The sequence below is a fragment of the Chrysochloris asiatica genome, unplaced genomic scaffold, assembly GCF_000296735.1.
Source record: "Chrysochloris asiatica unplaced genomic scaffold, ChrAsi1.0 scaffold00176, whole genome shotgun sequence".
NCBI classification, from domain to species: Eukaryota; Metazoa; Chordata; class Mammalia; order Afrosoricida; family Chrysochloridae; genus Chrysochloris; species Chrysochloris asiatica.
The window spans coordinates 5,927,200-5,940,853 of record NW_006408694.1 but is presented as its reverse complement, the minus strand read 5'-3'; the positions used below and the strand labels follow the sequence as shown (position 1 = coordinate 5,940,853).

General features: G+C 37.0%; 1 protein-coding gene across 1 annotated transcript in view; it reads right to left on the bottom strand.

The window, feature by feature from the left end:
• ST18 (suppression of tumorigenicity 18 (breast carcinoma) (zinc finger protein)) overlaps window positions 1-13,654 on the bottom strand; it is a 198,926-nt gene that overhangs the window by 73,129 nt on the left and 112,143 nt on the right. Inside the window, exon 14 of the mRNA XM_006871867.1 lies at window positions 4,104-4,219. Within this exon, the coding sequence (XP_006871929.1) occupies window positions 4,104-4,219 (116 nt within the window). The remainder of the gene's footprint in view (window positions 1-4,103; window positions 4,220-13,654) is intronic.

Here is a 13,654-nt window from a genome sequence, read left to right as displayed (position 1 = left end):
GAATGCAAAATGGTCCAACTGTTGCAGATGGAGAACAATTTCTCAAAAAACTAAAACTACAACTACCATATGACCCAGCAAGTCCAAAAGGTATATACCAAAAAGACTTGAAAACTTGTTTGACAGTTGTAGCAGAGGAGCACAGATACTTTTATACCCTTGATTGAAGGATGATCCTCCTCTATCAGGGAAGGTTGGCCTCTTCAACTGACCACATAAACTTCAGGACGTGCATGAAACAGTGAGAGAAGAAGAGGACACCTGTCTAGCAAGTAAAATCAGTTGAATCAATCCTGGTGATCAATGGGGTAGCAGATGTTGCAACCAGATCACCTTCATATCCCCAAAAGACTTGAGAGCACAGATGTAAACAGGTATTTGCATACCAGTGTTTATTGTTGTTGTTGTGTGCCGTGGAGTTGGTTCCAACTCATAATGATCCTGTACAGGATTTTGGAGGCTGTAAATCTTTATGGGAGCAGAAAGCCTCATCTTTCTCCCGCGGAACAGCTGGTAGTTTCGAACTGCTGACCTTGTGGTTAACAGCCCGATTCGTAACCACTACGCTACCAGAGCTCCTTAGTGTTTACTGCAGCACTATTCAAATAGTCAAAATGTGAAAACCACCTAAATGCCCAGCAACAGATGAATGAATAAAATGTGGTACATATACACAATTGATTACTACTCAGTGAGTAAGAGAATGAAGTCTTGATATATTCTACAGTATGGATGGAGCTTAAAGACATTATGTTGAGTGAAATAAGTCAATCACAAAAGAACAATTATTCTATGACCTCATTTATATAAAAAACCAAGAAAAGCATACATAGAGAGATTAAAATTTATTAGTGGTTTCCAGGGGCAGGAGAATTCAGATTATGGTGATGAAAATCATATTATTTAAGTAGAGAGTTACACTGCCGACTAATGGAAGTGCTGTCAATTAGTGTACAACTGTAAAAAGTTGAATATCAAAAATTAAAAGTTGCCAGTGCTGCTTATCTATAACCAAATGTCTCATGGATTTTGACCCCTTGGTTTGGAGGTTTAAGGTCATAGTTTCATGGAACATTCCAGTTAATTAGCCAAATGATGTATGTGATGTTTTTGTTTTACCACTTAGATGACTGTAGAGTGTCTGAGCTCTTAAATATTTGCAAGGGGCCAACCAAGTTACAATTGGTCTCTATTTGCCTGGAGCAACAGATGAATAAGAATCAAGAGTAAAAGAAATGTGAGTCTGATTTTCTTCATGAACAACTATCTCCTTTACTGTGAGATCAGAACTGGATGGTGTCCAGCAACCACAACTGAACTTTTTGATAAAATATTCTTTTGCAGAATTCTGATTCTAGGTAGGAAAATGCAGAGATTAATTTAGAAAGCTCATGAACCATAGGCTTTCTGGAGGCATAGAGGGTGAAAGAACCCAAAGATAATCTTGAAATTTAAACCAAAAATATCCCCTGGAGTCCTTTTAAATCAAATAACAGTTTTGCTCTTTTAAGATTTATACATGGGATCAAATTGACAATGGTAATGTGAAAGACTATATAGGAAATTTAGGGACAGTGAGTTTATTTTAATGTGGGAAGAAAATTCAGAAAAGGAAGGTCAGAATGATTGAACTATTCAAAGAATATAATCAATGCCAGTGATTTCTATATGTAGAAACTGTTGATTTAGTGTATGCTTTGCTGGGTATACTTTCAACAACAACAAAAATAAAAATGAATTATTAAAAATGTTGCATTGTAACCATTTTCAATATATAATTCAGTGGCATTAATTACTTTCATCATGTTATACTACCATCACTATCCATTACCAAATTGTTTTCATCTATCCAAACAGACACTCCATGCCCTTTCAGCAATGACTCCCTTTCTGCCCCCTCCTGGTAATCATGAATACACATGTGCTTATTCTATATGTTTAATAAAAGTGGGGTCATTCAATAATTGTCCTTTTGTGTCTGACTGACTTGACTCAGCATTGTTTTTAAAATTCATCCATGTCATAGAATGTGTCAGAACTCCATTTTTTTATGGCTGAATAATATTTGATTGTATGTATATTCTATGTCTAGCTATCCATTCATCTTTTGGTAAACACTACATGAAGGCAAGTCAAAAATTATTGTGAGAAAATCACAGAAATCTTTAGTAAATAAAAATATCAAATTATGATGCTATTGTTTCTCAACAGATCTTTCATCTAGATCTATATGCTTCTGAAGGCAGTATTTCCATCTCCCTAACCTTTCCCTGGAGTCCTGTTTGGTACTACAGGATAAACATTGGGCTGCTAACCTCAAGGGTGAGATTCAAACCTTCTACCTGCTCCTCAGAAATCCTATACAGGGTTGCTATGAATCAGAACTGTCCTGATGGCACTTAACAACAACAACAAATTTTTCCTGAAGAATGCTAGGCTCTCGGATTTCACCACATGTAAACTGTATTTTTGGCACCCTTGAGGGACTCAAATCATTTTCTTTTTAAATGTTTGATTGTTTGTTTTGTGTGTGTGTGTTTTTTTGACTTATGGGAACAAAAAGAAGTCTGAAAGGGAAAGATCAGGGATGTAGATAAGGATTCCCAAAGGAATTTTTGTTGGACAGCCCATACTGCAAGTACATTGACATGATGGGAAAAAAACAACAAAACATAAGTTCTTGGTGAAACTTTCCTGGTCTTTTTGTCACCAATGCAGTTTTTCATTTTCTTTAAACTTTTTCATAATGATGGTGGTGGTTATGTGCTGTGGAGTCTGTTCTGACTCATAGTGACACTGTATAGGGTTTCTAAGATTATAATACTTATGGGAGCAGAAATCCTGAGGAGCAGCTGGAAGGTTTTCTTTTAACTGCTGACCTTGTGGTTAGCAGCCTGACTAATAACCTACTATCCTACCAGAGTTCTTAAGCCCCATAGTCATCTTGTGTCCTTCAACAAAATCTATCAAGGTTTTAAAATCTCAAAAAAAAAAGTCACCATACCATGTGAGCTGACTGCTTTGCCTTGAATTTTACTGGCCCAACAGATTCCCTCTCAAGTTTTGATTAAGCCTTGCTCTCTGAACGGTACTGATAAATCCGAAACGTGTTCCACTTATGATTTGTTCCATAAAATTGTCTTCATTAGCTTCCATTTTGATTAAAAAAAAAAAAAAAAACTGACAGAAAGAATAGCTCATTAAGGTAGCTGATCTTTGTGCAATGCTTTGGGCATCCAAAAGCTTGCTGAGGCAAAGATGTTCCCTTAAAATCAAACATGTCCAACCATCCATATGAGATTCCAATTTCAGTAGCTATCATATCAGTGGTCATTCTACCGTCTTCTTCCTCATGTTTCTGGACTTCAGTCACAATTTCATCATTCCTTGAGGTTGATGGTCTTCCCCTCTTGGCTCATCTCTGAAAAATTTCCAACCTTCCTTAACACACTTGATCAACCTAAAAACTGTTGTTTTATATGGGACAGCATTCCCACAAACTTATTGCAAAGCTTCAGTGAATGATTTAAGAAGATGTCCATTTGAGTTTTGTTAAAAATTTGTTATTAGTCTTGACCTCAAAATCATTTTTTACCCATGGCATAATGTTGTTGCTAAATACCCAGGAGCAGCTGGTGGGTTGGCACCACCTTTCAGTTGGCAGTCCAGTGTTTATCCTACAGTACCATACCAGGACTTCAATGGCATAACAAGTATCCTGTTGTTGTTGTTGTTGTTGTTTTTTAACCAAGTGAGTTACTGAAATAAATTGTAACCATTTACTGATCTCAGAGACCGGTTTAAACATGTCTTGTTTAGAATAAACCTGAGCGTGTATGAATGGAACCCTGGTAGCAATACTTTTTAATGTAGCTTGATGAGTTTTAATTAGCTAGACTGATAAATTCTGATTAGTTAGTTCTTTTAGCATGAGGTCATTTCACATATACTTCTTTTTATAACCCTCATTTCTGAGCACATGTATAGATACAGATTAAACATCTAAAGTCAACTATACAAGCCATGGTATTATTATTCAAAATTATGAAATTGAACCTTTAAAGTTCAGAATCTTACAGGATATGTCACTGAAGAGCACTTACGTGATAAGTTCTTTTTTGAGATCTCTTGCATGGAGCTTGGGTTTAGGACTTGGTATGGAGGCCTCTCCAGTAAACTTTTTTTCCTCTAAATTTTCTGGAGAGTTCACTGTGTCCTTCTGGTAAAAAAAAATATATATACAAGCACAAGAGGGCATTAGAGAAACCTGAAAAACAAGAAGATTTTATGTCATTGGAGATGGATTTAAATTTTGGATGAAAATAAGCTGAATTAACTCTGTGGGCCTGAGCTTAACTACCTGTAAATGGAGATGAAATCACAGGATCCTTATAAGAAATAAAGCAATGAATATAAAGGTTCTGATTATTATGAACCTTTTTTTCAGTGAAGAATGAAAAATAATTGATGGGGGGTACCTTTGGAAAGTACACATTTTGACAACTATACCCTACCGAGTCATTTCTGGAGCTAAGTAATCAAGTTCATATTTTAATAGGCTTCAAGTTTTGTTGCTTAATGAATATTTCCTTAAGATAATAGTAGCTCTTTATATATACATACAATAGCCATGGGTACAACAAGAGAAATACTGCAAAAATTAATCATGTATTTTAAAACAGAAAAGAAATAAGTATGTTTAGGTTAACATAATGCCCTTTGTGATGAACAAATGATTAGTTAGACCTAAATTATTTGTTTAAATACACAATGGTGTTCTTCTTTGGTGCCACCCAATTGATTCTGACTCATATGCACGACAGAATAAAACACTGCCTGATCTGTGCCAGCCTCACAATTGTTGTGATGTTTGAATCCAATGGTGCTGCCAGTGTGTCAATCCATCGGATTCGGGGTCTTCTTCCTTTTCCCTGACCTTTCACTTTTCCAAACATGATGTTCTTCTCTAGAGACCGGTCCCTTCTGACTGTATGTCCAAAGGACAAAAGACAAAATCTGACCATCCTTACTTCTAATAAGCATTCTGGATGTACTTCTTCCAAGACAATATATTTTTTTTCCTTCTGGCTGTTTACACTACTCTCAAGATTCTTCTTCAACACCATAATTCAAATGCTTTGATTCTTCTACGTTCTTCCTTGTTCATTGCCTTTCATATACATAGGCTTCTAAGGAGCTCTGGTAGTGTAGTGATTACGAATCGGGCTGCGAACCTCAGGGTCAGCAGTTTGAAACTACCAGCTGTTCTGTGGGAGAAAGGTGAAGCTTTCTGCTCCTGTAAACATTTATAGCCTCGGAAACCCTGTACAGGTTCTCTCGCTATGAGTCAGAACCAACTCCATGGCACATAACAACAACAACAATAAACATGCTTCTGGTATTCTCTGCTTTCAGCCAAGATCCATCTGACTTTAGCAATGATATCCCTCATCTGAGTATAGTTTGGACCTCTGGCAATTCCCTATCGATGTACTGTTGCAACCAATTTTTAATTATCTTTAGCAAAATTTTACTTGCATGCAATATTAATGATATTGTCTGATGATATCTGCATTCCATTTCTCTTTGGAATAGGCACAAATATGGATTTCTTCCAATCAGTTGGCCTGGTACTTGTCTTCCAAATTTCTTGGCACAGATGAGTGAGTACCTCCAGTGCCTCATCAATTTGTTGAAAGATTTCAATTTGTATTTCATCAATTCCCAGTGGCATGTTCTCTGCTAATGACTCCAGTGCACCATGGACTTCATCCTTCAGAATCATTGGCTCTTGATTATATGTTACCTTTTGAAATGGTTGAACACTGACCATTTCTTTTTGGTAGAGTGACTGGATATTCCTTTTATCTTCTTTTGATGGTTTCTATATCATTCAATATTTCACCCATAGAATTCTTTAATATTGCAAGTCGAGGCTTGAATTTTTTTCTTCAGTTCCCTCAGCTTGAGAAATGCTGAGCGTGTTCTTTTCTTTTGGTTTTCTAACTCCCGATCTTTGCACATTTCCTGATAATATTTATCTTTGTATTCTTGAATTGCCATTTGAAAATTTCTGTACAGCTATTTTGCCTCCTCATTTTTTCCCATTTGCTTTAGCATCTCTACACTGAGAACAAATTTCAGAGTCTCTTCTGACATCCATTTTTGTCTTTTTCTTCTTTTTTGTCTTCTTAATGATCTTTTGCTTTCTTTTTGTATGATGTTCTTGATGTCATCCCCATAACTCTTTTGGTCTTCGGTCATAAGTGTCTAAAGCATTAATTCTGTTCTTCAAATGTTGTCTAAGTTCAGGTGGGATATGTTCAAAGTCATAATTTGGCTCTCATGAATTTGTTTTAATTTTCTTCTCTTCAGCCTGAACTTGCATGTGAGCAATTGAAAGTCTACACCACAGTCTGCCCCGGCCTTCTTTTATCTGATGATATGAAATTTTTCCACTATCTCTTTCCACAGATGTAGCAAATTTGATTTCTGTGTATTCCATCTTTTGATGTCTTTGTGTATAGTCCTCTTTTATGTTTAAAAAAGGTATTTGCAATTAACAAATCATAGATCTTTCAAATTTTTATAATGTAATCTCCAGCATTGTTTCTATCATCAGGGCCATATTTCCCAATGACATAATATGGGTATTATATGATCACAGACAGCACTACATTTCAAGATAGGTCTTGAAGTATTCATTTTGATGATGAATGCGATGCCATTCCTCTTCAATTTTTCATTCCCAGCATTGTAAACTATGTGGTTGTCAGATTCAAAATGGCCGGTGCCAGTCCATTTCAGCTCGCTATTGCCTATGATGGAGTCCTGGTGTGGCACTGTGGGATAATGCACTAGACCAAAAGTTCAATTTGAACTGCAAGATCAGCAGTTCAGATTTACTATCCACTCCTTGGAAACCCTATACAGTGCAGCTATGAGTTGGAACATACTCGACAGCACTTAACAACAACAACAATGCCTAGCACATTGATGTTTATGTGCTCCTTTTCATTTTTGACAACTTTCAATTTTGCTAGATTCATACTTTGTGCATTCCATGTTCCAATTGTTAATGGATGTTTACAGCTGTTTCTCCTCATTATGAGTTGTGCCCCGTCAGCAAATGAAGGTCCTGTAGGCTTTACTCCATTCATGTTATCATTATTAAGTCTACTTTGAGGAGGCAGCTCTTCCCCAGTCTTATTTTGAGTGCCTTCCAACATTAGGGATTTATTTTCATGTATATTACAATATTCTGGTGGTTTTCATCATGTTTCAATATTCAAAATTCTGGTGCTGACAGTATTCCACTACTATTCATAAGGTTCTCGGTGACTAAATATTCAGAAGTAGTGCATCTCTCCTTCCTCCCAGTCTGTCTTAGTCTGGAAGCTCATCTGGAATCTGTCCACCATTGGTGGCCCTGCTGGTGTTTAAAATACCGGTATCATAGGGGGGCAATTGAAAATACCATGACTTGGGTCAGGCTCACCTTAGTCTTCAAAGTGACATCTTTACTCTTGGCTACTTTAAAGAGGTCTTTTGCAGCAGATTTGTCTATACAATACCTTGGTTGATTTTTTGACAGCTGCTTCCATGAACACTTGACTGTTGATCCAAGCAAAATAAAGACTTGGACAATTTCAATATTTCTTCCTTTTATCATGATGTTATATATTGGTGCAATTGTGAGAATTTTCAGTTTGTTTAAATTAAGGTACATTCCATACCAAAGGTTGTATTCTCATCTTCATCAGTAAATATTTCAAGTCCTCTCTGTTTTCAGCAAGCATGTTTGTGTCATCTGCATATCACAGGTTGTTAATGAGTCTTCCTCCAGTTCTGATGCATTGTTCTTCTTAATATAATCTAGTTTCTCAGATGCACAGCATACAGATTGAATAAGTATGGTGAAAAGATGCAACCCTGGCACACACCTTTCCTGATGGCTTAACAGTCAGCATCCCCTTCTTCTATTATAAAGATTGCCTCTTGGTCTATATACAAGTTGTTCATGAGCACAATTAATTGTCTGGAATACTTAGTCTTCCCAATGTTATCCATAGTTTATGATCTACACAGTTGAAAATCCTTTGCATAATCAATAAATCACAAATAAACATCTTTCTGATATTCTTTGCTTTCAGCCAAGATCCATCTGATGTTAGCAGAGACATGCCTCATTTTATGTCCTGCTTGAATTTTCAGCAGCCCTCTGTCCATGTACTGTTGCAACTGTTTTTGAATTATCATCAGCAAAAATTTACTTGCATGTGGTATTAATGATATTGTTCTGTTGCATCACCTTTCTTTGGAATGGGCAAAAATATGGATCTCTTCCAATCGGTTAGCCACGTAGCTGTCTTCCATATTTTTTGATATAGAGAGGTGAGTGCCTCCTGTGTTTGTTGAAACATTTCCATTTGTAGTCTGTGAATTCCTGGAGCCATGCTTTTTGCCAATGTCTTCAGTGTTGAACATGCTCAGCTATATTGGAATTCTTCCTTCAATATCATCAGTGCTTGAACTGATGATATTGAAGGAAGAAGTCCAATATGGTACCTTTTGGATTAATTGAACACTGACCAATTCTTTTTGGTACATGTATTCCCCTTCCATCTTCTTTTGATGCTTTCAGAGTCATTCAAGATTTTGTCTGCTTTTGTTACTGTTCAGTGTGGTCAAGTCCGTTCTGACTTAACAGTAAGTAACCTTGTAAAGGAGCAGCTGGTGGGTATGAACTGCCAGCCTTGTGGTTAGCAGTCCAGTGATTATCCTATAGTGCCAAAATCAGATTCCATTTAGAATCCTTAAATATTGAAAACTGGAACTTGAATTTTTTCTTTGGATCTTTCAGCTTGAGAATAGCTGAGCATGTTCTCCCATTTGGGCTTTCTAACTCCAAGTATTTGCACATTTCCTTATAATACTTTACTTTGTCTACCTCAGCTGCCCTTTGAAATTTTCTGTTTTGCTCTTTTATTTCACCATGTCATCCAAAGTTTTAACATCGCTATGCTCAAGAACAAGTTGCAGTGTCTCTCTGACATCCACATTGGTCTTTTTTTCTTTCCTGTCTTTTTAATGACCTTTGCTTTCATCATGTATGATATTCTTGATGTCATCTCACAGTTCTTCTGGTCTTTGGTCATTTGTGCCTAATGTATGAAATCTGTTCTTCAGATGGTCTCTAAATTCAGGTGGGATATACTTAAGTCATATTTTGGCTCTTGTGGAACATGGAATAATTGGAACATAGAATTTTAAAAGTATAAATTCTTCTTCAGTTCCAGCCTGAACCTGATATGAGCAATTGATAATCTGCTCCACAATCTGTCCCTGATCCTTTTTATCTGATGATATCAAGTGTCTCCATTGTCTCTTCCCACAGATGTTGTCAATTTAATTCCTATATTTTCTATCTGGTGAAGTCTATTTATATAGTTGCTGTTTATATTGTCAAAAAACATATTTGCCATGAATAAGTCACTGGGCTTGCAGAATTCCATTTATTATGTGATCTCCAGCAATGTTTCTATCAGCAAAGCCATAGATTCCAATATGGATCCTTCCTCTTTGTTTTCAACTTTTGCATCCCATTCACCAATCATTATCAATGTATCTTGATTGCATGTGTCTTCTTCAATTTCAGACTGATGAAGTTGTTTGTTCTTTTGGTTTGGTAAGTGCCTTTGAGTTGGTTCCAACTCATAACGACCCTGTGTAAGGTTTCTAAGTAGCAGCTGGTGAGTTTGAACAGCTTGCCTTGCAGTTCAAACCTACCTCACAGTCCAGGGCATTAACCTACAGTGCCACAACATGGCTCTGAAGAAGTTGGTAGAATTCCTCAACTTCATCGTCACTGGCTTGAGTGGTTGCTGTGTAAATTTCAATAATAGTGATATTAGCTAGCCTTTCTTGTAGGTATATGACTATTATCCTCTCACAGACAGCATTGTACTTAGAGATCATGAAATGCTCTTTATGACAGTGAATATGAGCCCATTACTCTTTAGTTTGTCTTTACCAGCATAGTAAACCATATATTTTATGATTTTAAATGACCATTACCTGTCCATTTAAGCTCACTAATACTTAGGATAGTGATCTTTATGAGTTCCATTTCATCTTTGACAACTTTCAGTTTTCCTTGATTCATACTTCTTACATTCCATGATTCAATTATTAATGGATGTTTGCAGTCATTTCTCCTCAATATGAGTTGTGGCCCATCAGCAAATGAAAGTTTCAAAAGCTTTGCTCCCTTCATATCATCATGGTCAGCTCTACTTTGGGGATGCTGCTCTTCCCCAGTTACATTTTGAGTACCTTCCAACCAAGGTGCCAGTCTTCTGGCACTATATCTGACAGTGTTCTGCTACTATTGGTAAGATTTTCAGTGGCTAACATCTCAGAGTCCTGGTGTGGTGCTGTGGGTTAATAGTGCATTACAGCCTAGTGCAGGCTGTAAAGTGGGTTTGAACAACAAGGTCTGTGGTTCAAGCTCACCAACTGCTTCCAGGAAACCCTGGTACCATAGTGTTAAAAGTTGGGCTGCTGATTTCAAGGTTAGCAGTTTGAAACTACCACTCGTTCTTCAAAAGAAATATGAGGCTTTCTGCTCCAGTGAAGATTTACCGCCTCAGAAACCCTATATAGGATCGCTATGAATCGGACCTGACTCCACGGCACATAACCACGACCACCATATGGAAAACTGTATTCTTATTCCTGAAAACACTGCTCTATTTTAGGTGAGTATATTATTTTGTATTACCAAGATAAATTTCAATTGAATCAAAGGGATGTAGGATATATTAGGTTGTTGTTTTTTGCTAAGTGTCATTGATTTGGTTCCAACTCATGTTGTTGTTGTTTTTAAGTGCAGTCGAGTTGGTTCAGAGTTTCTGAGGAGCTGCTGGTGAACAGGAACCACCAACCTTGCGGTTCAAACCGATTTTGCAATCCAGCACATTAACCCACAGTGTCACACTAGGACTCACTGTTCTTGTTGTTGTTGGGTGCCGTCGAGTCGGTATCGTCTCATAGTGACCCTATGCACAACAGAACGAAACACTCCTGGGTGCTGAGCTAACCTCACAATTGTTGCACGCTTGAGCCCATTGGCCATTGGCTAATCCATCTCCCTGGGGGTCTTCCTCTTTTTCTCTGACCCTCCACCTTACTAAACAGGATATCCTTCTCCAGCGACTGGTCCCTCCTGACAATATGTCTGAAGTATGAGAGACGAAGTTTGGCTATGCTGGCCTCCAAGGAGCACGCTGGCTGTGGTGGTGGCTATGTGCCATGGAATCGGTTCCGATTCATTGTGACCCTGTATAGGGTTTCCGAGGCTGTAAATCTTTAGGGAAGCAAAAAGCCTCATCTTTCTCCTGCGGAGAAGCTGGTAGTTTTGAATTGCTGACCTGGAGGTCAGCAGCCCGACTCATAATCACTATGCTACCAGAGCTCTGTAGCAACCCTTTATCGGGTTTCTGGGAGCTGTTGGGGGTTTGAAATGTCGACCTTGTGATATGCCAATCTTGCAGTTCAACTGACATGTTATAGTACTACGTTATTTTAATAATAGCAAGTCTACATTCAAAATCAAAGGGAAAAACAAAATCTCTGGACTTTTCCAACCAAAGAAAAATTTTAAGCACTTAGTCTCAGTCATAAAGCAGATAATATTTTTCACTAGCTTTTTATATAACAATTTATTGCAGTATTTTACCTAAGAACACATTTCTGTCTCAAGTAGTATGTATTTAGATCAAATTAATAAAATTGGTCTAGTATCATTTTTTCCTTCTAATTAAAATAATACTATATTACTTATAGTATTAATTTCATTTTACTGATAAAATTTTGAAAATAGTAGCAGACAATAACACATCATTTACAGATGAAATTGCATGCTAGGATGCACAGAGAAGTGCTATTTTAATAGTGTGTCCAAGACTTCTAAAGCAAAATAGATAAATTACTCCTAAATTTCTAAATGCGATGGGTAACAATGGCTAACATGAAATAGCTCCTGTCGTGGTGCTGTGTGTTAATGGCTGGACTGCAAGGTCAGTTGGAACCGCAAGTTTGGTGGTTCAAGCTCACCCTTTGCTCCTAAGAAACCATATACAGGGTTGCTGTGAGTCAAAGCCAACTCGAAGTCACTTATCAACAATAACAACAACATCTAACAATACAACCACTCACTTCATTTGGTACCATCTAGGTTCCCCAGGGTAGTATTTTGCACTTTGATTTGTGAATGTCTTTGCTCTTGGAAAGCAGATATAAATGCTAAATCCAATATTGTTTCAATGTAGAAGAGTCATTATTTTGCTGTTGCTATGTTGAATTATTCATAATAATGGCATGAATAGAAAGCCTTTTTGTTATTTTTTTTTCCTTGAGAAAGTTAAGGACAAAGTATCTCAAGAAGGCATGCACATTATAGCTGAACAAGAAGGATCACTTGTTGCTGTTCTTCTGCTGAATGCATACATTATGGAAGGCAAGAAAATTGGAGTTTTGATAGCAATGATCAGTTATTAAAGTTCAAATTATTGTTTGAATGAAATGCATACAAAACTAAGGCTTGCAATATATATATATATATATATATATATATTCTGTAGTATTGTAATATGCAGTAATGTTTTAACAGAATGACTTTATGAACTTGATTTTTACATTTTCTTTAGTTATTTGTATCTCATGCCTTTTTCAAGCTACAAAGTTTTTATGTATAAAATTGTACTACAAAATAAGTGAGGAAGGAAGAATTATTCACTGGTTACAATTGGGTGATTGGGAAGGCAGTTAAAAAGAAAAAGAAAAACTACGAATTTTCTTTTCTCTCATGTAATTAAAGGGAAACAATGTATACTTGTTTTCTCATTAGGACAAATCATTGGGAATTTTCCTGCAACAGAACAAAAGGAAAAGAAAGAAAGGTGTGAAAAAGGAGAAGGAAAAAGTATTTGGAAATGGATAGTGGGGAATGGCTGTAAGGAAATGAAAAGATAATTTCATATTGTTTCATGAACTTTTAAAATTTTTTCATGAACTTTTCTGAAGCTCTCTTGTATGTGTGTGTGTGGTTTTTTTTTGTTTTTTGTTTTTAATCAATCAATTCCAACTCATAGCGACCTTTTATAGGGTTTCTAAGACTGTAAATATTTATAGGAGCAGACACACTTCTCTTTCTGAGAAGCAGCTCGTGGGTTTGAACTGCTGACCTTGTGGTTAGCAGCACAGACATATATATGGAGTCCTGATATGACACTGTAGGATCAACACTGGATTGCTAATGACAAGATCAGTAGTTCAAACCCACCAGCCATTTCTAGGAAACCCTATTTGTGTCTTTGCTGATAAGTGTAGTTGAGTTGGTTCCAACTCATAGCGACCTGTCTAGGGTTTCCAGGGAGTGCTGATGGGTTTGGACTTCCAGTATTGAGTTTCACAGTCCAGTGCTGATCCTATAGCACCACACCAGGTATATACATACATCTGTGTGTTGTATTAAGTGCTATCGAGTTGGTTCCGACTCATAGCATTCCAGTGTAGAGTTTCCAAGGAGTGGCTGGTGACTTTGAACTGCTGACCTTATGATTCAAACCAACCTTGAGGTCAAGGTATGGCA